This window comes from Mchenga conophoros, linkage group LG23 (genome assembly GCF_057382185.1).
Source record: "Mchenga conophoros isolate Kocher_MC1m ecotype Shallow Benthic linkage group LG23, M_conophoros_male_GT1.1, whole genome shotgun sequence".
Classification (NCBI taxonomy): domain Eukaryota; kingdom Metazoa; phylum Chordata; class Actinopteri; order Cichliformes; family Cichlidae; genus Mchenga; species Mchenga conophoros.
The window spans coordinates 12876800-12900931 of record NC_140547.1 but is presented as its reverse complement, the minus strand read 5'-3'; the positions used below and the strand labels follow the sequence as shown (position 1 = coordinate 12900931).

The 24132-nt window shown below is 39.0% G+C and overlaps 1 protein-coding gene and 1 long non-coding RNA gene across 3 annotated transcripts in view; one reads left to right on the top strand and one right to left on the bottom strand.

The window, feature by feature from the left end:
* Nucleotides 1-22390, top strand: part of gabrg3 (gamma-aminobutyric acid type A receptor subunit gamma3) — a 91475-nt gene extending 69085 nt beyond the window's left edge. Inside the window, exons 6-11 of one of the 2 annotated variants that reach the window (XM_085263980.1) lie at nt 1342-1424; nt 12488-12625; nt 17428-17580; nt 17831-17854; nt 20121-20320; nt 21305-22390. In XM_085263980.1, the coding sequence (XP_085120106.1) occupies nt 1342-1424; nt 12488-12625; nt 17428-17580; nt 17831-17854; nt 20121-20320; nt 21305-21586 (880 nt within the window). In that variant the 3' untranslated portion in view covers nt 21587-22390. The remainder of the gene's footprint in view (nt 1-1341; nt 1425-12487; nt 12626-17427; nt 17581-17830; nt 17855-20120; nt 20321-21304) is intronic. The other variant, XM_085263981.1, reaches the window with a different exon arrangement.
* Nucleotides 4749-9942, bottom strand: LOC146546823 (uncharacterized). Its single transcript, XR_014890638.1, has 3 exons — nt 9517-9942; nt 9293-9409; nt 4749-4855 (listed from the first exon to the last, which is right to left on the bottom strand). It is a non-coding gene; the product is annotated as an uncharacterized LOC146546823 (long non-coding RNA).
* Nucleotides 22391-24132: the final 1742 nt, after the last annotated feature.

Here is a 24132-nt window from a genome sequence, read left to right as displayed (position 1 = left end):
TTCGTCTATTGTATCGGCTGTCTACCCTGAAACAGTGACCTTTGCCCCAAAGGTGAACAGACAAAATGACAGATTAACGAGTCCAGAGTGGCATCTTCAGATGTTATTCAGTCTCAGTTGCAATCATAGAATTTTCAAGTTTTTCATTGTAAAGTAACTTAAAGAATTAATGACTGAAATACGTCAGCGAGTTCAACAGCAAAACAGAGTTAGAGCTTCGCTTCCAGGATATGAAACGCATAAGTGAGATGTGGGCTAACCTGCTGACCGAAAATAAGAAACGGGCCAACAAGAGTTTACCCGCCAAGTACAAAGTCTTGCTAGGAGATTGAATACTTATTTCACTCAATGACATGCAAATTAATATGCAACTTTTATAATATTTGTTTTTGTTTGATTTTAGTTTTTTGTTTGTCTCTCAAACTAGAGTCTGTTTGTTTCTTTGTAAGTGAGCAAACTTAGCGATTCAGCCCTGGATCAAATAATAATTTTGGCTATTCTAAATTTCAAATTTATATTACTGGGCTTAATCTGAAGCCAGCAATATGCAGGCAAAAGAGCAAATAAAATTAAAAAACACCCCCAAAACAAACAGTGCAATCAGACTCCCAGAGGCACAGGCTGAAGCAAGAGTTTAAGGACTGGACAACATTGACACAGAAGGAAAATCTGAAGATCTGTTTTAACAAAGCTGGAAAGCTTAACTGCAAAGAGTAACGAGGCATTCAGCTTGTATAGCTGAACAAGGTGGGCCAGAAACCTCATAGGAAACTAAACCAAACTGGAAGTAAAATCCAATAAAATACATAACATGAAGTGCTCTATATGCTTGAGTCTAAAAAGGATTTGAGCACATTTTTGAGATTTTGTAAATCATTAAATGAGTATGTGAAGAAACAAAATACTTTCTCTCTTCTTTCACTTTCTATCAAGTCAAAAAAAAAACCCTCAGTATTAACATTATGTTACACAGATGTTTTGTTTCATGGCCAATGTTTTCTTTGGGTAGAAATGACCATGGAAGGGCATAAAGAAGCATTTTACAGGGGTTACAAAGGACAAGCTGAAACTGAAATGGAAGAGTAGCTTCTTTGCCCGAGTGTGCAGTAGCTTTGTGATTTAGACATTTCTCACACTTGAAGCTGCATCACACTAGCTGATTATCATACTTGAATCCCTAATATGTAGCTGCGAGGACGCTTTTATAGCTGAATAATTGTTCCTCCTTTCACATTCCACCGATTCCATCGAGATCATACTTTGAAAACCTGAATATGAATTTACACCATCTGGAGCAAAGCAGAAGAGGTTCATTTCAAGAAAATCTTGTTCTCTTTGCAGGTTGACCATAAACGCAGAGTGCCAGCTGCAGCTGCACAACTTTCCAATGGATGAACATTCATGTCCGCTCATCTTCTCCAGCTGTGAGTACGCTGTGTTCAGTGCAGTGTTCATCTTCTCCTGTATCTTCCATGTTTATGAGAAGTACAGGATGTATTTTACTCCTCTGCATTTTCAAATTATGTGCATTGTTTCACCATGAGCAGAGCTATACGGGTCACACAGGATCCATATGATCCTGCTTTGTATACTGGGATATATTAACATGTGTTAATACATAAATTGAACAAACACGGAGAACAATTAAGACCAAAAATGACCTAGGTATAACAAAGACTTTTACATGTCTGCATCCAGTGGCCTATTGCGTTAAATCTTCCTGTACATATCATGTTTCCAAAAAGCAGTTGTTCTGTTCAGTTAGTAGTTTTGTTTTGGGCATTTATTTCTTACAGTTAATGTAAAGGATGTAGTATACTTCAAGGAAGAACCATAAAACCACCAAACGATTAGTTTGGTAGTTCGAACCTTGGCAGCTCCAGTCTATATGCCAAAGTATCGTTGGGTAAGAAACTGAATTCAATGATGTTTTCATTGAATTGTGAGTATTAGATAAAAAGCACTTAGGTGTAGGAAAAAGAGCTTGTGTGGATGGGTAAGTGAGGCAAGTTGTATAAAGTGTTTTGAGAGGCATTATATAAGAACCAGAATGTGGGAACATTCCTGACTCTACAAAGGCTTTAAAACTTTGGCAGAGCAGATGCGTTCGTCCACCTGGAAAAACTGTATTAACTGATTACTCTATGTGTGTGAAAGAGATTATGAAGACCCATGTCACATGTCCCAGAATTGTTGTGCTGTTGTCCAAATGGTTACCACAACTCTTTAATTTAATTAGGTATTTCTGAGAGGCAGCAGGTTTTATCCTCCGCTTTTCATTTCAGTGTGGTTATAAGTAGTCATGGCAACATTTGAGCAACATCTCTTTGGGTAAGCTCATACAGAAGTGCCTGGACATTTTAAAGAAAATAAGCATGCCATAAAGCAGGGGTCAGCAACCTTTAACACTCAAAGAGCCATTTGCACCTGGTTTCCACGCAAAAGAAAACACTGTGAGCCGCAAATACTTTTTGACATCTAAAATCAAGATAACACTGTATATATTGTTTTTTACCTTTATGCTTTGTGTGAACAACTAAGGTGTGTTGCTTATGAAATCCATGAAGTGCTACAGAGAAAATTACATTTTATTTATGTAATTAACACATTTTGAACTCTTAAAGAAATATAACAAAAGGAAAGACACCCAGCTGAACTAAAACGATCCATGTAGCAAATAAAAACTGTTGTGAGCCGCCACCCTTATATCGCCTTTGGGCTTTTGGAGCCTTGACCTGGCTTTTAAAAAATAATTGGAAAAAAAGCACTCTTCTGCTGAAAAAAGAAAAATAGATATTTGCAAAATTCTGCCTAAATATGTATTTTACCTGGTTAATGTGTGTGGCGGGGCGTGGTCTAGGAGGACGTACCTGAGCGGCACCCGCAATCACGTCTTTTATGATGTTTTGGGCCTTTTTAAAACAGTGGGCGTTGTGTAGAACTTCCAGTGTGGGGAGAGGGCAGCCAGTGATCTTTTGGGCGGTGTTAATGATCCCTTGGAGTGCTTTCCTCTGAGCCCCTGTACAGCTAGTGTACCAGATGCATATGCAGTAAGTTAGAACACTCTCAATGGTGGCTCTGTAGAAGGACACCAGCAGTTTCTGTGTGATGTTATTCCTCCTGAGAATTCTCAGGAAGTACAGTCTCTGTTGGGCCTTTTTCAGCAGCTCGGAGGTGTTCACACTCCAGGAAAGGTTCTCCTCTATATTGACTCCCAGGAAGCTGAAGCTTGCCACCCTTTCTACACAGTCCCCATTTATGAATAGTGGTTGGATCTCTGCCTTTTTCCTTCTGAAATCTATTATGAGTTCTTTGGTTTTTGAAGTGTTGAGGAGGAGGTTATTGGCCTTACACCATGACGTCAGCTGCTCCACCTCATCTCTGTACGTAGACTCGTCTCCCTTGGAAATGAGCCCCACCACTGTGGTGTCGTCTGCAAATTTCACAAAGATGTTGCTGTGGTGGCGAGGAGTGCAGTCGTGTGTGTAGAGAGAGTAGAGCAGTGGACTGAGCACACAGCCCTGGGGTGAGCCAGTGCTGAGACTCAGGGCTGAGGATGTGTGATGGCCAACTCTGACTCTCTGTCTACGGCCCGAGAGGAAGCTGTTGATCCACATTAGTTAAAGTTAAAAAAGATCTAAAATAAATAAAATACACTTCAGCTAAATACTTCTAATTTATTTTCCCCAAGCCACGCGGAGCCGCACTATACAGACTAAAGAGCCGTAGGTTGCCGACCCCTGCCATAAAGCATGGCAGGGCCAAAAATAACAGTTCATCCAAGATTCCATTTGAGGCTGGCTTAAAAGTGAGCAAGTCACCATACACAACAGTTTATGAACATAGCTAACCAGTGTTAGCTGATTATTTAGCATAATTTAGTAATTTCTGTCCTCAAAATACTAAAACCGATGCTTTGAAACTGGCAGCCAGAGGGGATGTCACAGTGGCTACATCTATATTTTATTACAGTCTGTGCTTGTGTGTTTTTTGGTGGCTTTTAAACATCTGTTACTTGTAGCAGATCACCCAGTACAGATGTTACGGTCTAGTTTTATACTTCTAGTCATTGGCCACTTGTTTTGTCCACAGGCCAAACTGAAGGATCTTTAAACATTACCGCTTTCACCAGACTAGCATGCCTCAGCTAACAATTACAGCTTCACAAGGATATCATCAGATGGAACAATGATATGATGCTGTGGATGTTTACATCGCAGTTTCCGTCTTGATTTCAGGCTCGCTCCTCCCTTACCATCCAGTAAACCTGGCTCACAGTGAATGTAGAAACGTGTCTAACTTGAAGCTTGAGGTGTCTGTGATGTGTTATTTGCAGTGGACCTTCAGTGGCCTCTCAAATTAGAGGATTGAATTGGTGTGATGAGACCTTGCGCCCTGTGTTGCCTATTAGGGTTTAAAATATTCTCGCCGATCTGCCTCGACTGTGGACCCATCCTGCTGTGATCCAATAAACCCACTTTCTTACCAACTGTCATTACGCTGGTTTCCATGACGATGTGTCAGTTTTAAGATTAGATTAAGTCAGATTTGCTTATTTTAAAAGCCATCATGCCTCTGGAGGATTAGAATAATCAACACGGCACATGATTCAATGCAGTGCACACAGATGAAGAGAGCAGGATATAGATTCTGTAGCTATTCAGCAAATGAGAAGCAGAAAACATGCAAGGGGTTTCCTCTGATGTCAAGTTTAATCCTAAACTTAAATGTAAACTTCACAGATGTTTTATGGAATGTTTTATAGTCTTTCAACTCGTTGTTCTGATTTTTGTTCAGACCCATCAGCAACCTTTTTTCCAAGCACTCAGGAGGCTGACTTCCTGCTCTTTACAGCCTGTGGAAACAGACAGCAGACACACAGTGAGGAAGTAAATAGTGAGCACAGGGAAGGGCAGGTGTAATACCTGTTGGCTGGAAACACAAACTTAACATAACTTTTGTCATAATATTTTGATGTACCTTCATATTTTTAGGGAGTTTGATAGCACCCCATCTAACATATTTTTTAGCTGCTCTTTGTAACTAAATTGTTCAGTAACATCAGGCTGTCATCATCCTTAATTTGAACTTTATGTACATCCATAAATCAGTGCTTTCTGGCTGAATTAAGGGTGATGGAGACAGTTTTTGAATTTAAGCTTTCTTACTATTTGTTTAAGCAAAAACAGCCCAGTGTATGTTTCTGTTACCCACCCATGTGAGGAGGAATACAGCTTATAACTTATTTTAAGCAGGTGTGGTTTACCCGTCTGTGTTATGAAAGTTACTTACTCTAAAGTAAGAAAGGTTAGAATGTGAAACTGTTCATTAATGTTAATGCATAAAGCTGAGCTAAAGACCTAAAGACCTTTTTGACCTGACTTTTATTAGAATTAATATTAATTCTGCTCACACTTTTTACCTTTTTTAAATTACTTATTGTACTTTTTAATCCTCTCAATTATTGTTCTTTTAATTTTTTTTGTGTGTGTGTGTGTGTGTGTGTGTGTGTGTGTGTGTGTGTGTGTGTGTGTGCGCGCGCGCGCGCGCGTGTGCGTGTGTGTGCGCGACTATGCTAGGGGCTGTTTTGCATATGTTGTTCTGTAAAGTACTTTGAGCTGCAAAGCTGTATAAAGAGTACTATCTCATAGACACGTGCTGGATTGATTGAAGTTATGCATTCTTATCACACTAAAACTTTGTATCCAAAAATATTGTTTTCATATATTTTATTCATGTTTTGAATGTTTCTGGTTTGTGCAATATATCAACTATATATAATAGTTTTATTTTCATTAATTACTGAAATAAAGACCCTACACGATTACTGTAGGGTCTTGGTCTTACAATATAAAGCACCTTGAAAGAACTGTTGTTGTGATTTGGCATTATACAAATAAAACTGAATTGAATTTATTAGGTGAGAAAGTTATCAGAGAAAACTGCTCATCAACCTTAAAGTCACCATTAACTTACTCCATTTGTTTAGTCTCACACTTTTTTCCCAAGAGTTTGTTTTATTGTCCTTTTTTAGTTGACTTCCAAAATCATGTCCATAAGGAGCTTACACATCCGGCGAATGTACTTATTAGAAACTAGTGTTCACTCTTATTCTGTTGTTATTCTGTTTTTGGTCATTGCCATGCTTTTAACCACTGCACTCTGTTTACCAGCTATTTGATAAATGTGTCTGTAGATCATTACTCTCCAAAAAAGAATTTATCACTCGGTTCTTCTCCATGTTTTTGTGAGAAATTAACATTTTGGAGGGAATATTGTAACTCCTGGTAATAAAAACTGTTTACTGAGGATATTACATGTTTTCAGATGAGTCCTTCATTTCCAGGTCATTACTGAGAGCTATCCAATTTCCTGCAGTTTTAAATGAGTAGTGTTATTGTATGATCCTGATAATCTCTTTTTCACTGGATTTCCTGCAGAAATGATCACGCAAAGCCACTGACCTATTTTTCTCCTTTGGGAACCTGTGAAACAGCCAGATGCTTCAGGTGCAGCTACTGTGGCTTCATTACAACAGAATTAAACAGAAAAAACAATACCAATGACAAACCTCATTCGTCATTGTCAGCTAATCAGCTTTATAGATCTGCACACTTGCAATTTTACACCAGAGCTCGGGGAAAAATCTATTGTAGAAGAGACTGAGATACCAGCTCCAATTGCAGCAGAGGCAAAAACCACAACACTGCACTTTCAGTCAGGAGCATGGGCTGTATATAGAAAAAATATACAATCTCTGGTAGAGCTGGGCGATATGAGATTTTTTCATATCACGATATGTTTTTTTCATTTCAGGCGATAACGATATCTATCACGATATAAGCCAAATAACTATATTTGTAAGATTTAAATGTGCCGTTGCTCACAAGTAAAATGTGAAATAATCAGCAGCTTGTTTTTATTTAAATATTTATTTCCCATAATAAGTTCGACAGGGTAGATGTACTTAAGGAACATGAGACTTTTTCAGATAGATAAAGGCAAATATTGCAAACTACACAAAAGGCAGCCGCTAAAGCATTTAAGTTTCAAAATAGAACAAACGAAACAGACTAAATTGTCAATTCCACTTAGAAACAAAATATTAATTCTAAAAATAAATCTTAGTTTGTTTTACAGAAGAACAGACAAAACTGACTAACCTTTGTCAATATCAAATAAACTGAGAACTAAAAGGAAATTCTCGATCTCTCCTTGTTGTATAGCTGAGCTTTTCAAACAGTTGTAACAGTTACTTTAGTCTGACAAAAGCCGAATGACGAATTAGCGCTTCCAGTCAGAGACTGAGGCTACGTCCACACGTACACGGGTATTTTTGAAAACGGAGATTTTCCGTTTTCGTTTTAAAAAATAATCCCGTCCACACATAAAGGCAGAAATGAAGGGAAACGCTGCTATGAACATGCCAAAGCAGCAGGTGGCGCTAGATTCCTAACCGTGCAGAAATGTTGGCCAATCAGAAGTCTAGAAGCCTCGGTGGGAAAAAGTAAACAAAGCTGCGGCATAGAAGCAGAACAGAGTCGTATGTGTGGAGGGACAGTAACTGTGTGTATATGTAAGCATTTAAACACTGCAGAGAGTAGAATTAACAGTAACAGTATTGTAGAAATTCATTTCACCGAAACAATAACGTGGCGCACAGTGTGACGCATGCACCAGTTTATTGTATTTCCAGACTTGCTTTCGGCACAATTTACAGTGCACGCTACTGTTTTTTGTCAGACTTGAAATAGCCGAAATACCTTCACACTACGGAACTTCTTTGGCTCTTCCGTTCGACAATCTCTCCGGCATTGCAACCATCATCTGTTTTCTCTTCTGTAACCTTCGGTCACGCTCGGTTGATTTTTCTAGTCGGCACACTCATTTCCTCCATTACGCGCTGGCTCCATTACCCGCTGGCTGCTTCCCAAACAAACACACGTGCGGCTTGGCACTTGTGCTGTACGTAACAAGTCACGCGACGTGACGCTGCGGCTGTGATTGGTTCGGCTCTGCGCTACTTAATTTGGATTGGCTGACCTTTTTTTTTTTTTTTTTTTTTTTTTTTTTTTTTTAAGAGGACAAGAGCGGCGAGGTCTATCGTGATAGCTTAATTTCTCTATCGAGTAAAAGTTATATCGCGATACATATCGTTATCGTTCTATCGCCCAGCTCTAATCTCTGGTAAGGAGCATGACACTTTTACAAATAGGAGTCCTCACTCCCATGTCAAATTTCTAGCATTTTAAAGACAAAATTCCCTCACTGATACTTTTAAATACTAATACTTTGATGGTTTTGTTTATTATTTTTAATAAAGTTCTTTTTCTTAAAGACCAAACCAATATTTTAACAGATTTCCAAAAAGGAATTCAAATAAATATTTCCATGTAAACCTGGAAATGATTCAGAAAATTTGGAGACATTGCTCTTGAACTGGTAACCACCACCAAAATGTCTCCAACCTGACCAAAAGAAGTAACTCTGCGTTCTTTAGGCACCTGTGTAAAGAGCAGCAGTTCTCTGCCTTGTCAATGTCAGAGGTCAGAGGAGAGATGGAGAAAGGCCAGATTGCTGGATTACAGCAGCATCCCACACTGGGTTACACTGCTGTCGGCTAAGAACAGGAAACTGAGCTTACAGTTTACATGGGTGCATTAAAAATTGGAAACATTTTGCTTGGTCTGATGAGTCTCGATTTCTTCTACTGTCAGTAGAGTCCGAATTTGGTGTAAACATCATGAAAGCATTCGCTCTACCTTGTGTCCAAGGTTCTGGCTGCTGCTCGTGTATCAACTGAGCATCATATAAACACACAGCCTGACTGACTATTGTTGCTGACCGTATCCATCCTTTTATGACCCCAGTGTACCATCTTCTGATGGCTGCTTCCAGCAAGATAACACACCGTGTTGCAAAGCTCAAATCATCTCAGACTGGTTTCTTGAACGTAGCAGTGACTGAATGACTGTACCCACACTCACAGCCTCCACAGTCATCACAGAAGATTCACATCATACACGTGCAGTCGACAAATCTGCAGCAACTGTGTGATGACAAGAGGGCCAACCCGCTACTAGCAAGGTGTACCGATTAACAGTGTTGGGAAGGTTAGTTTTAAAATGTATTCCACTACAGATTACAAAATACATGCCCCAAAATATATTTTGTAACGTATTCCGTTACGTTACTCAATGAGAGTAACGTATTCTGAATACTTTGGATTACTTAATATATTATCATGCTTTTTACAACTACATGAATGTACTATTGCTGTGTGGTTTCTTACTATTGCTGAAGGTCTGCGGCTCCGAACCGTGGTAAAGGGACCTCTGGCTAATACGTTGGGTTCGTGTTGGGCTCGAAGCCGAAAACTAGCTTTACCTTGTTGTCTGGGTCAACTTTGCTTGCGAGAGACAGAGAGAGGCTTTGAAAGGCTGCTCCAATGGAACTTGTTGTTTTTGGAGGAAAACACGAACACAGTGTACAGTCGAGTCTTAATAGCTTACTTACAACTGGGCTTGTCAGGCACTCTTCTTGGCTGCTGTGATTATTATTATATTTACATGCTTCCAGCTCCCATTTCTGCTCAATGACAACTCTACTTTTCCACTCTCCCTTTTCCCCCTCCTCGTGCTCACAGACACATAACGTGTATGGCAGTCCATTCTCCCTGCAGCATGGACTACACTGCCCATGAGGCTACATTCTTTAGGGCTATGCCTGTAGCATTCTGCCTATCCGGTTGTTCAGTCTGACGTCACTAGCTGTGTCTGGGTCTAAACTCCGCTGCAGGTCCATATATCAAACGATCACTATGGCATTACTGAGAGTTGAAAAACTGTCTAAAGTCTTTCATCTTTAATAAAATGATCAGCGTTCTGCTCTACCAGGTGTAACAATTGAGTTTAACATCCAGGCATCCATGAAAACGGAATTTATGACATTAAACGGAGTTAGAAGTTAGCAGGGAGTTAGCTCGCTAGCTTCTATCTAAATACAATATAGCATGTCCTGACTGCAGGGTTTTGGAAACAAATTAAAACGTACAGCTCTGCTATCACTTCCAGCATAAATGAAGACAGAAAACCAAACAGCAGTGACGTTTGTAGGGTTACTGAAGTTGGGCTAGCTGGTATATAATGATGTGCTACGTGACCGCTAGCGACACAGCTATGTTAGCATAATATAAACAAGCTAACTTTTTTTCCACTCGATAAAAGTTAACGTGAGTGTTCTCGGTGGTCAGAAACAAATGTAATCACATGGCAGAATGCTGTAAAAGGACCAAACTTCAGCTAGGAGAACAACTGAGATAATCCATCCACAATACGAGGTTAGTCATTCATATACTGCTGCATGGGCTGGGCTGTAGTTACATCCTAAGGTTTTAAAAACTGAGCTTAAATAAATGATTAGCGGTAATAAAAGCCGAGGAGGTCAACAGGGATCACTGACTGTTTTAGGAGCTTTTTGAGATCAAATAGAAGAAAATACATAACATTAAACATGTTAACAACACAAAAGCCATATTAAACGCAGACTACTTTAGACCCGGAAGTAGGATTCGTCGCGTCATCACTGAACAACCGGATTAGCTTAGCACAACAACAACAACAACAACAGCTCTCTCACCCAGGAAACACACCCTCACCCTGTAACCATGGCAACTGTAACAGAACATAGCTGTCAAACAAAACCCAAACAGTCCTGACCCGCCACAATATGAAACAAATATCGCTGTGTAATCCATTTATTTCAACAAAGTAACTGTATTCTAAATACCACCTTTTTAAGCGGTAACTGTAACGGAATACAGTTACTCATATTTTGTATTTTAAATAAGTAACGGCGGTACATGTATTCCGTTACTCCCCAACACTGCCGATTAAAGTGGCTGCTGATACTGATATTAATGATGATATATTACAATGTGAACAGTGAACCCACAGTCATCTAGAAATCCCAGTCTCTGAAAACATGCATATGGATCAATACCTGCTTTTGCTGGTTATGGGATTAATTTGACCAAATAACCACAGATTTAAATTAAACACATTTTTATTTGTTGTTGTTCTTGTCGTGTCATATCTCTCGGATAAATCTGTTACTGTTTGTATGAAACAGCTGACGTCTGAAACAACCGTTCTGCCTCGTGGAGTACCTCAGGGATCTCTTTTGGGTCGGATTCTTTTGCTTTAAATTAGATGGCATATCAGCTTCTTCAGACTTTTCGGTTCAATCATGCTGGTGTCAAAGGCTGAACTTGAGATGAATTTTCATGCTTTTATCTCTTCGTATTTGGAATTTTTGTAACAGTCTTTTTACTTCAGATTTTAAGACTGTGCAGAATCCTGTCACAGAACTTTTAACTGGTGCCAACAGAAGATCACTCACCACTCCAGTTTTGGCTTCTCTTCATGTTTTACCAAACATTTTAGAATTAATTTTAAATTTTTAGTTTTAACTTTTAAGACCTCCATGGTGGATCTCCCCAGTAAATCATGACCTGCTGAAACCTCAGACTTTTTGCTGCTGGCCCCACTAACAGCTCAAAAACCTGTGGGGATCGGACTTTTCAGGCAGTTTTACCAAGGTTGTAGAATTCTCTTCTGCTCTCTCTACACAGCACAGACTCTACTTCCTCTTTTAAAGAAGCAGCTGAAGATATTTTTATAGAGTCAAGCTTTTAATCAGCCTGTTTTATGTTGAATTATATTATGCTTTACATTGTTATGATATACTTTTAGCTAACTATTGTAACCTTTCTTGCTGATGTGCATTATATGGATTTTGTTCCCTTGCAGATGCATTACGTATCTTCGAGCCATTACTAATGCTTTATGCAAATCCAGTGTAGGAGGCCATGAATGAAGTTAGTTTGGGTAAAGCGGTGCTCTCAACAGATGTTGTATTCTATACATTTTTAGTTTTACGAAGGGTTTGGTAAATATTTAATGACAGCATTAATGGCGAATGGAAGACTTGTGGAAAATGTTAATAGAAGTCATTCATCAAGCATGTTTGAAAACAATTAGCAGTTCCCTCACGGTTAATGTTTTTTGTTAATTGAAACCCTATTAAATCAAATTGCTGTCAGGCAGGATCATAATTTTGTTAGCCTTTCTACTTAAAATGATTATGTGTGTGTTAAAGATTCAGGCTAGCATGACACCAGAGCAGGAATGGAATCATTAACCCATCGTTAACCTCACATGATCAATTGTAAAAGCGCTTCCTGTGTGCAGCTCGTGAAGGTCAGACGTAACATTTAGATGGACTCACTACCTTATTGAACCAAAGCTTTCATTTAATCTGCTTTATTTTTGCCTCTGCCTCATCCCAGTCTTTTCATTAGCCAGCATCCACCTTAAGACAAATGTTGCTCCGGGTGGCCCTAGGTCTGTCTGCACAGGGTATCCATCATTAGGATGTGACATGTAGTGCCAAGGGTCACACACACATATGCTCTGTGTAATTGCAGATGGATACCCACAAGATGAAATGATTTACAAGTGGAGGAAGAACTCTGTGGAGGCGGCTGACCAAAAGTCCTGGCGTCTGTACCAGTTTGATTTTATGGGCCTGAGGAACACTACAGACGTCATAAAGACTACAGCAGGTAAAGAAGCACAAATTCATCTGTGTAACATTCGTAAACATTGCTGCTAACAGGCTGGAAATGGGTTGATATTTGGAGTCAGCGTGCATTGAGACAGTGCCGCTTCATTTCCACTCCTTCATTCTTTTATTGTGCAACGATTTGTGTTACAAAATCATGTTTAGCCAAACTGTTTGGAGACTAATTTGGGATATTAGATGACTATCATGCTCAGAAAAGAAACGGCAACAATAATAAGAAAATCTGGCAAGAAACAACAGATAAAATATTCACAGGACTTTCACTGCCTTCCACTCCCACTGCGGGATTTCATCCAGTTTGTCAATGAAAAATGACTTCTTTCTGTTTAAACTGCAAAGTCAAACTCTTGCTGTCCCTGGGAGGTCCCTACTAAGATAAATACATATTCATTAGTTAGACCACTTACTGTTATCTTTTTGTTTACACTGAGATTACAAACAGTAAAGGTCCCCAAAATACAGCTCTTTATTTCTCCATCTGTCATTAAATACAGTTCACTGAACGCGTTTTTGCCCAGTGGTTCCCAAAGTGGGTGAAGATGACCATAGGAAAAATATATAATATTATGTATAAGTATATAATACATATACTCATCAACTCCTCGTGAAGTGGTAAAGAAACTGAAAAGTCTAGCAGGAAATAGAGGCCCTTCACCTTCAAACTAAAATCTACACCTTTTGAAACATGTTGGTTTCAAAGGCACTTTTTCCGTTTCTGGTTTGATTTTTGGTTTTCTTTCACAACCAGTTGGTGGTTAGTTGGCAAGTGTTTGCAGACTAATTGGCATCATCTTGCAAACTATAGATAACAGCAATCCATAAAAAGAAGAACGCGCAGGATGTTCCATGAGGATGAAGTAATGCTTCATCAGCATGAGGTCCAGGACACCATTATCACACTTGCATCTAGAAGGTTTCAAAGTATGGCAAACTAGCTACTGTAGCAGCTTATTAATGTTAGTGTGCTTTATTGCCAACGCTTTCAAAGCCACGTCACTATTACTTTTTGTCTTGTGTGCAGTTTGTGTTGTCACCTGCTGACTTGGTGGACTCGGTACTTGAGAGTGTTTGGATTTCCACTGGAAAAAAATCAATTTCCATAACATGTGTTAAACTTCCATAACTTTTTTTTAACTAAAATAAAGAGTCAAGGGGCAACTGCTGTTGTGCATCAGTACCACAGAAAACAGCATTCATGCTGAAACGCATTCACAGGCTTTCAGAGGCGTTGAGGACGCTCTCATCTTTTAAGATTTGTTACAGTCTGCTGACATAATGGCAGTAAAAAAAACGTATTTTTTTCATATTCATAAAATTCTTATATATATTCTTATATATTTAATTTCAGCCCTACTTGCCTTCATTAATGTTGCCAGTTACTGTAGGAATAGTGAACGTCTGTGTCCACAGACAGTTTTTTATCTTCTTTTTTTTTTTTTTTTTTTTTGACATATTCGATGAAGCCCAGCATTTACACCACTCACACTTCTCACTGCCTGTGTGGTTGGGAGATGAGGCTGATGTCACTAACATGACAGTAAATGAAAACGTTTGGAATTACTTTACCACAGACGCTGATACTAAAATACAGAAAAGCAATTACAGAGTGTAAACGGATGAAAAGGTTTTACAAAAACAAAGAAATGACAATGATGTATATGTAGTATCGAAAACGGGTTCTGATGTTATGTCAGCAAATTTCTTTTAGGGTGTAAGTAGTTAACTTCATGGATTATCACTGACTGAAAGCATAACTTTTTCTAATGTATTTCAGTGTTCCTCTCAGTAATATTAAACATCGGCTGTAGAGAGAAATAATTTATAAGGGCCCGCATTCACAGGAAGCTGTATGTGATCTGCATAAGGCTGACTCAGCTCTTGTATTTTTAGAAATGCTATACAGTACTGTTCAGAGGTTTTTGGCTCTTAAAATTAAGTAAAAACTCTTCCAAAAGTAAAGATACTTCATACAACATGCAGTAAGCAGAAATAAAATGAGGCAGGTCATTTGTTCCAAGCATCTTGTGGAACTTTCTGCAGCTGTTCCGTGGATTTAGTCTCCGTGTTTTGTGTCTTTGTGTAATCCATATGTAATCTATGTTCGACTCTGTGGTGTTGTATTCAGGGGTCTGTGTGCAGGCAAATAATTCACAAGCAGCTGTGAGACTCTTTTCAAAGGCAAACTGAGGAAAGTTTCATTACTCACTGTAGAAATACCTGAAAGGAAAAATAAATTCTCAATATTCGCTTATCAGATTTCCTCTGGAGGCGTTCATTTATCATCCGAACGAAGCAATTTATAATTCATCTATATATGTGCCAACATAAATTTGATAATTAGTAACAATCTCTCAGAACATTAAACTTTAATGAAAATAAATTAATGGCAAAAACCATCAATAAAGAAATTTTAACTGGAACTGTTGCATTTTATATGACCAGACTTCCATTAACTGTCACGTATCTAAATATCCTTATACATGTTCACAGTGATACTGCCCATTGAGGGCAAGGGCAAGTACACTGACTGTGATGCTGGGAAATAGAGGCTCACTGCACAGTGCTGCCTTTATTAGATTCAACAGTAGAATTACCTGATCTTGTTTTTTAATGGCTGACAGATTACATGTTACTCCCCGCTGCCTGCCTGCTGTCTTTAAAGACATGTGATTGTCAGCCAGGTGGAAAACAAAGTGATGATTATGATTCTGGTCTGTAGTTCTCGTGTTACCCTAACTCACAGTTCCACCTGGCTACATGTGCAACAGTATCTTTTCATTTGCCATGTTTAAAAAAAAAAAAAGAAAAGTTAATACTTGTTACTTTATTGGAATTATTATTTAATAATAAATTAATTATTATTAGTTATTATTCTGTAACATGGCCTGAAATGTCATTATCACATAATTACTCATTAACAGTATAAACTACACACACACAAATAAATATATAAATGAATAAGCCAAAAAAACACTTCAAAGTGATTAATCTGATGTGCAGGTAGAAATGCAGACTACGTTGCTCATCGTCACACACTGGTTTTTGGTCAAGTAGTCAATATTAATCCTACAGGATTTGTGTTGGAGAGCCACCACTGGTTTTCATCCATTCTATACTGGGCCATAATTGGACAGATTAGGCAGCCAAACTGTAAAACCAGTATTTAATGCTATAGCAATATAAACATCTGTATACTTAACTTATTTTTACATAATCTGTTCATAACTATTCCACAATTTATACTACCCTTATCTGTATATAATCTACTCTTATAGCATTTTCTGCTCTTGCACTTCTGATTAGATGCAAACTGTATTTCGTTACCCTGTATTTATACATGTGTAATGACAAAGTTGAATCCTAATCCTAATTAGAAATTTATGTTAAAATCATATACAAATAATGTATTACTGCACCAAATCTAAAGGACTGAAGTAAAACCACAGACAGCATACAAGAAATCACATATTGGCTTGTATATCAAGTCTTGTTATGAAGCCTCGATAGCAGCTTTTTAGCCATTGCCATCTTTGCGCTTTTAAACCAGATGTGATAAGGGGAAGGGGAAAGCGGGAAGTCATTAGCCAGTGAGCATACCCTGGATAATCTTCCTCTTGGAATGACCGAAATGTACAAAATGAACTTGATGTTTTAATCAGCATTACCTGATATAAGTTACTGAGCCCATAAACCAGAAACAGTACGTATTTATTTATACAGAAAAAGAAAGTCTTTTTGCAACAACGGATCACGCCCCTCTGGTGGCCTTTAAAATAAATGCATGTTTAGGGCACTTTTGATATACTTTTTAGACCATTTTTTTTTAATGCAGTTGAAAAACTGTTTGCACATTTAAACGGAACTTGTGTAACTCGTGTATGATAAGTGACCTTAAAGGTTATTTTATTAATCTTTTTAGCTGCTTCACAGCGAGCTGTTGTCACTCACTGCTGTTTGTTGGTTTGTTTGGGACATTTATGGCAAATGGCCTGTATTTGTATAGTGCTTTATTAGTCCCTAAGAACCCCAAAGTGCTTTACACGTTCAGTCATTCACCCATTCACGCACACATTCACACACTGGTGATGGCAGCTACATTGTAGCCACAGCCACCCTAGGGCGCACTGACAGAGGCGAGGCTGCCGGACACTGGCGCCACCGGGCCCTCTGACCACCACCAGTAGGCAACCGGTGAAGTGTCTTGCCCAAGGACACAACGACCAAGACTGTCGGAGCCGGGGCTCAAACCGGCAACCTTCCGATTACAAGACGAACTGCCAACTCTTGAGCCACGATCGCCATTTATGTACTTATTTAAATGGTAACAATGCAGGGATTGCAACAAAAAAAAAAAGAAAGAAGAAGAAGACATTTGTGGACTTTTCCACAATCTTTGTTTCAGCTTGCATTCTTTGGCCAGATTTACTAATGCCCTGCCCCAGCACAAACTGGGTTTGGCATAAAAAAAGTGTTTTCTATTTACAGAGTGCAGTAACAAGTGTATGGGAAGTCACAGTTTCACAACTGACCCTGTTGCATGAAATTCCTTCTGAAGTCGCAACATATAGGGGGGAGAATATTTAAATAAAGCTTGTAAACTTATTTACCAAAGGTTTGCGATATGTAGTTAATGGTTAATTGCACCAGTATTTAACATGTCTTATTTTTTGCACTTAATATCGAAATGAAAAGAACCACCCCATTGTGTGGAATTTTTTACATGATCAGAACAACTGATTGAACCATCCAGAAGTTTCACATGGTTGTTATTTTCACACACAGGCGACTACGTGGTGATGACCGTGTACTTTGACCTGAGCAGAAGAATGGGCTACTTCACCATCCAGACATACATCCCCTGCATCCTCACTGTGGTTTTGTCCTGGGTGTCCTTCTGGATTAAAAAAGATGCCACTCCAGCCAGAACAGCTTTAGGTACAGTGAACTGATGACACCTGAGGGTCTGTCTTTAAAGGAACAGTACTGCACCGCATTAAATACATGGAAATAATACAGGAAGCATTACTTCAACATCCCACTTACAAGATTTAAGTTTGCACTTTTTGGTTATGTGTTTTTGAGGATTCATCTTTATGTGCTTCTCAGATATTTGTCACTAAAATCACTCCATCTGTCTGCTCTTTTGTGTTTTTCTCTTTCGTGCATGCTTTCTGTTGTTGTGCAGTCCTGTGGAACATTTTTTGTGAAGGTAACAATTTTTATTTGCTCTCTTTTTCTCCATTATTCACATCTGAGTGAGGAAATATTGACCCAGCCTTGAGTTAAAGGATTGGATAAAATGCTGAGTTTAACCACTAAAATTTCAAATTTATAAGCCCTCTAAATGTAGCTGTGTAAGCTGTTTTTACCACTGTTGTGTGAAATTATATTTTTGCTGATGAATGTGCTGTTATTGGAGCTAAAAAGGAAAATGCTACAGCTCGGTGACACAAGGCTCCCTGTATCGCCCACCATCACCGTGTTCGATACTGTTCGCTCACACAGAGTTAGAAAATGAACGAGTGCTTTTAATCTGTCATCTTTGCTCTAAAGCATGCCGATCAATCGCTTGCAAGTTGGGAAGAAGAATGAAGATAATGAATGGATCTTAGATGTAAGCTGATTGTAAATGTATCTGGCAAGCCAGGCCAGTGTGGGAGTAAAGATAAAGCCCCTTTAGGACTCAGTCAAGGTCAGAAAACCTTTCAGCTGACTTAAACACTTACACTTCTAACTTTGTTTAGTAGCATGCTTATACTCTATGAACATTTCTTTACAGAACCTCATAGTTTCACACTTTAAGCTGTCAGTAAAAATGCCTCCGAGACGTTCCTCTCATCCAGCCTGCTTTTCATGCTGTTGTTTAGAGGAAAAACTCTGTGTCACAGCAACAGCAGAAGTCAGGTAAGAGTAATCACTGTGGCAAGCAGAGGCTAAAGGAAAAGTGCGAGATGTCCGCCTAAAATAGATGGGGCCAGCCTGTTACCATAGGAACCTCAGTGAAACAGTAACGGATGTTTGTTTTTTTTACTTTAAAGGCATCTCTTTAAAGCTCACAGAGGAGCGAGATTGGCGAGCGAACAAATGAAATTATTCAGAGATGCTGGAGGGATAGAGGTCTTCATTATATCTAATTAATTCATCGTTTGTCACATAAATGACACATTTGGCTTCTAACACGACTAAATAGCACAAGCAAAATAAAATAAAGGCCTACTGTAACTAATTTAATACAGAGCGAGCCACGACAATTAATAGGAAAATATGAATTAATACAACATAAGAAATAACTGTGTGTTTGGAGGACTGCACGTAAATACGCTTCTGTAATTTTTACATGGGATGAATTCCCACACGTGTTGCTCATTATCACTCTTCATGCCCATCAGTCGCATCAAACCCCAAACACAAGTGTTGTTGTTGGTGCTGACAAAGGATATGTTAATCAAAAACATTCGAGTGATTCAGTCACCTACTTTGTCACTTTTTTTGTTTTTACGTGCTATTAGTATGATTGCTCATGATTATTATTATTTATAATACAGAGGAGGTACAGGAGTTAGGACAGTCTCCTCACAACACGAGGTTCCTGAGTTGGAACTCTCCATGTGCAGTCTGCACGTTCTCCTGGCGTCCTCCCACAGGCCAAAGACATGCATGTTAGATAAATTGGTGATTCTGAATTGGATATGAATGGTTCTCATTGTCCCTTTGTTAACCTTGTGATAGATAGACTGGTAAACGGGTTGTACACCTCTCACCTGGTGACAGCTGGGATACGCTCCAGCTCCAACCCACCCACACCTGCCTTACACCCCATAAATCGAGATGGAGCTAGGAAAATATATAGAACTAAAACAGAGGATGAACTGAGAGGCCTGTTTTGAACACGCACAGCTACTCTAGAGTCCAAAACTAAATATGTGGAGCTGGTGATCAGCACTGAAAGGCAACTTTAACGAATGGGTAAATGGGTTCTTTGCTTGTGGTGATCTGTTGTGTTTAAAGCAACAGTATCACTGATCTCTTCACTGCGACTACCTTGTCTTTGTGTACTCATCGGTGTTTTCAGTGCTGCACTTTCATTGAAATGAAACCATCAGTGTTCTCTTGCGTCTCAGCGTCTAATGTGATCATAAAGGATCTCGAGGCAATCACCTCACAGATGTGTCGATATTTATGTCGATGAGAATCTCTCGGTTGTGTAATCCTCGTCCTGCCTGGCTTTTGCCGGACTGTCTGAGACACTGAACACGCAATGCTTTTTTGAGTTGTTTTTCCACAGTTATTGTTATAATTCTGCATCACCAGCTCAAGTGTCTGTAGAGATTTTAATGTCGGCATTGTGTCACTTTATAGTGATGTGGTTAGCAAGCGCAAACAACAAAACTCAGTTTGGACCAAAGTCACATTCCAAGTGGAAACAGATCCAAAAAACTTGTGTTTGACTGAGACGACTTTTGTTTGTCCTTCAGGTATAACCACAGTTCTGACCATGACCACTCTCAGTACTGTGGCCAGGACATCACTGCCCAGAGTGTCTTATGTCACCGCCATGGACCTTTTTGTCACCGTCTGCTTCCTGTTTGTCTTTGCTGCTCTGATGGAGTACGCTACGTTAAATTACTACTCGTACAGCGTTCGAAGACCCAGCTACATGGAACCGAAAAGACTGGTGAGCTAGTTTGTGCATTTCAAACAGATGTGTTAAATAGTCTCACTGAGTTAGGTCGGTGAACTCTGAGGAAAAAAACGGTAAAATGTATGCACAGGATTATTGTCACATGTTAGAAAAGTAGTTTTTTTCTGATAGTGCTTCAGTTCTGTTATCAAAGGATTGAAGTAAGAAAAGTGCTCAGAGATGAGATGATGTGATGGTGCCTTATCTACGCGCTTTGATGGGACATCACTATTTTACTGGACAGGCGGGCCATCAAATACAGCGAGAACAGAGTCTACCTCATGTCCTGTGCTCTCATCTTACACTTAGTGTCGCACATGAAAATGTTTCCAGACACTGTTAGTGGACACACAACAGACTCAGATGTTCTTTTAGTTCGTCCACTCATGTCAGCAAAGTATCTACAAAGTATCTTTCAGCTTCTTTTATCAGCATCATGATTGCAGTGTGAAAACGTTCCCTGTCAGATTTTTAGACATCATTTCTGACAGCTTGCAGATTAATCAACAGGTGGAAAGCTGTTGAATTTTACTCTTTCATTTTGCCTCAAAGTTTCCTTACAGGGGAGGTTATTATGAACGATTATTTAAAAAATAGATATAAAGACATTTTAATTCGGACTTTAAGAGGCTACTGCCCGTGTTATGGCAAAAATGATTTACTGCCACTGCTGCACTCACTATTTCCCTCATGTCTGGAGAACATGTAGATATTAGACATGTTAAGAGTTTGTCCAGACTGAGCTGCCCTAACAAGGGTACAAAAACACACAGTTGAAAAACATAATCAATGGATATAAAGACGTAAGTTATTCTCCCTCAGAATACTTTAATCTTACTGAGACTAAATGGCTACAAATTGGACCTCAGATCTGTAACCATCAAACTTTCTGGACAATGTTCTGCTTTAAGAAAAAAAAACCTTCTAATGTGATGGGGGGAAAGCATTTGGTACTCAAAAGACTTCTTGTATTTTCAGAACTACTCAGTCCTCGATGTGAGACCTCCTCCACACACAGTCATCGCTTTAAACAACTCCATGTACTGGCAGGAATTTGAAGACCCTTGTGTCTACGAGTGTCTGGACGGAAAAGACTGCCAGAGCTTCTTCTGCTGTTTCGAGGAGTGTAAAGAAGGCGGTTGGAGGAGAGGCCGCGTCCACATAGATGTACATGAACTGGACGCATACTCCCGCGTTTTTTTCCCCACCTCCTTCTTACTCTTCAACATCGTCTACTGGGTAGGCTATCTCTACCTTTAGCACACTGAGGGTGCCTGCTTGGTTTCAGGAGATGGACAGTGCAGCTTAACAGAGGTAATTCAATCTGAATAAAAGGTAACACCAAATAAACTCTTTCCTGTGGACCCTGAAGAAGTTACCTGGAGATGAAAACACAGTCAGGAGGACTGTGTGTTTGTGGTGTGTGTGTGTGTGTGTGTCTGTGTCTGTGTGTGTGTGTGCAGCCCTGTGCCTGGCAGAGATTTCAGCCTCAGTGGCTTCAGGTATGAGAATACATCACAATAGTGACTCTCTTCATATGCTGTACACAGAGGGATGTCAGGATGGACAGTGCACTAACGACGACTTGAAGACGAAGAAGAAAATGTGTCCCAGACTCCTCAGTCAGGAGGATGGCTTGTGTTGTAGGGAATGCTTTTATCCAGTCATCAGTCAGATCCAGATGATGAAAATCCAAGGATGTTCAAACCACTCATAGTGCCTTCCTCTGGAGGGGTAGATACTATCTGCTACAATAATCAGGGAATAATGATTTATTAAGAAAAATAGAAGAGCCTGGCTTTGACTGATTATGGCTATTCTCATTCAGAACCCCATTTAAAAAATGGCCATTTCTTGGAAAACACAAAGGATTATTAGATTCTTATCACTTCATTATGACTTTCAGCCACTAGACATGGCTCATCCCTCCTTCGTCACAACACTTTGAGTTCTCTGTATGTTATAAAGATCAGGCTGGTAAAAGGACGATTCAAATGAACTTGACAGCCAAGATAACAGCGTGTGCTTTACTGGTATATTTTTAATACATTTTATGGTGTTAAACCAATTCTTTCAATGGTTCTTTATACTGTTTGTGTTACTATAGTAACAAGTCAAACTGTGGGTTTTACTTATTCTAAACCCAGAGGGGAGAGGAAAATTAAATTACTGAAGAAAAGTCTGTCTTTGGCACAAAAGACCAGCCAACAGAGATCAACAACCACATGTATGCGCTTATGAAAAAAATACTTTCATTTGAAAGACGTGCTTTTTCTATATTCTGCGAAATACACCTGTTGAATTCCTTGTATTAGATAAGAAGACTTCTTCCAGGACCTATATATGAATTTAGAGCTCACAGCTGGATCGTTTAGGTTAGCATAAAGACTATCGTCTTGGAGTTTATGAATTTTTCCTCCCTGCAATTTGGTTTTTGCACATACGAGAATAAGTCTACTCTGCTTCACTTATTTTGGCAGGACCAACATCAGTCACACCAATAAATCTGTAGGAACATGACAAAGATGTGGCTTCAGTTAAAATTATCCCATTTAACTCTAGAACACTAATGTGCAGTTTTGTAACATTATATTTAAGTATAAAACATACTTTCCATCAAAATATATTAAAGTACAACAATACATAACAAATTGAAGTACTCTTCCTTTATTTCCCCTATGATCTAATGAAATAAAACGGCTCTAGAATAAGTCAAAAATTTAGGAATCATTAAAAAAAATGAATAACAAAAAATACAAATAATGGAACTGGGAGCTTGTTTTTCGGTCCACCCAGTCCTGAGACATGTGAGCCTTGTCTGGTGAAGGCACAGTCTCCCTGCATTACAGAAAACAGTGAGCGAGAGAAACACAAAAGCACTTATTCTGAGAGGAGAAAATGATCTGCTTAATATTTTTTTTTTTTACCATAAAAATTCTATTGGACATTACCACTAAATGATATTTATTCATTGTGTGAGTTAAAATCACCCAACATTCGTGTTCTAAGGTTGAATTTAAATACATATTCCTGGTACAAAATAAAGTATGTCATAAAAAAGTAAAACTTCATCAACTTTTAATGCAAGAAGGCTCTAATAAAGCTATGCCAGCTCCAGATTAATAATATGCAGTTATTAACACAAATAACATTTATAATATCCAGGGATGCTAGGCCTGACCTAGACTCATTTTAAGTTCCCACCAAAACAATAAAAACCAGCTTCCCTCTTATCTAATAAAAACCCAGAGACAGCACAGACAAAATATACAAGACTGCAACCTACCAAACAGTAGCATAAAGCATATAACAATAACATGAAAGAGCTTAAATAATACAGCAGGTCAGGTTATAACAGGCCAAACGAAACCCAGAACCTGCTTCAATCAATCATCTAACTCTGGACACGGAGGCAAAATATTCTAGAATGTGTAATTTTTCCTTTAAAAGAAACCTTAGCAGTGAGTTGTTGTTGATCAATGTGAGTCACACATATGGAATGAACCTGAAGTTTTCTTTTACATTTGCAGTAAGATGTGGAGGCTTTGGAGGTGGAAAATTTTGGGGTTAAATGTATTTACAGGCAGCAGGCGCAACAAAACTGTTTATGTCTACCAGCTGGATTGTCACAGATTGGGCTCCTTTGAGATGAAACACCCTGGGAGCCGAGGCAGCCATGCTTATAATGGAAGTGTTCTTTTTCTACATGAGCATATTCACACCGTGTATTGGCGTCACACAGCAGCCACTTCTTAGCGCACACTAGATAAAGTAACTAGGCAAAGAATAGTGTTTGTTCTGCTGTT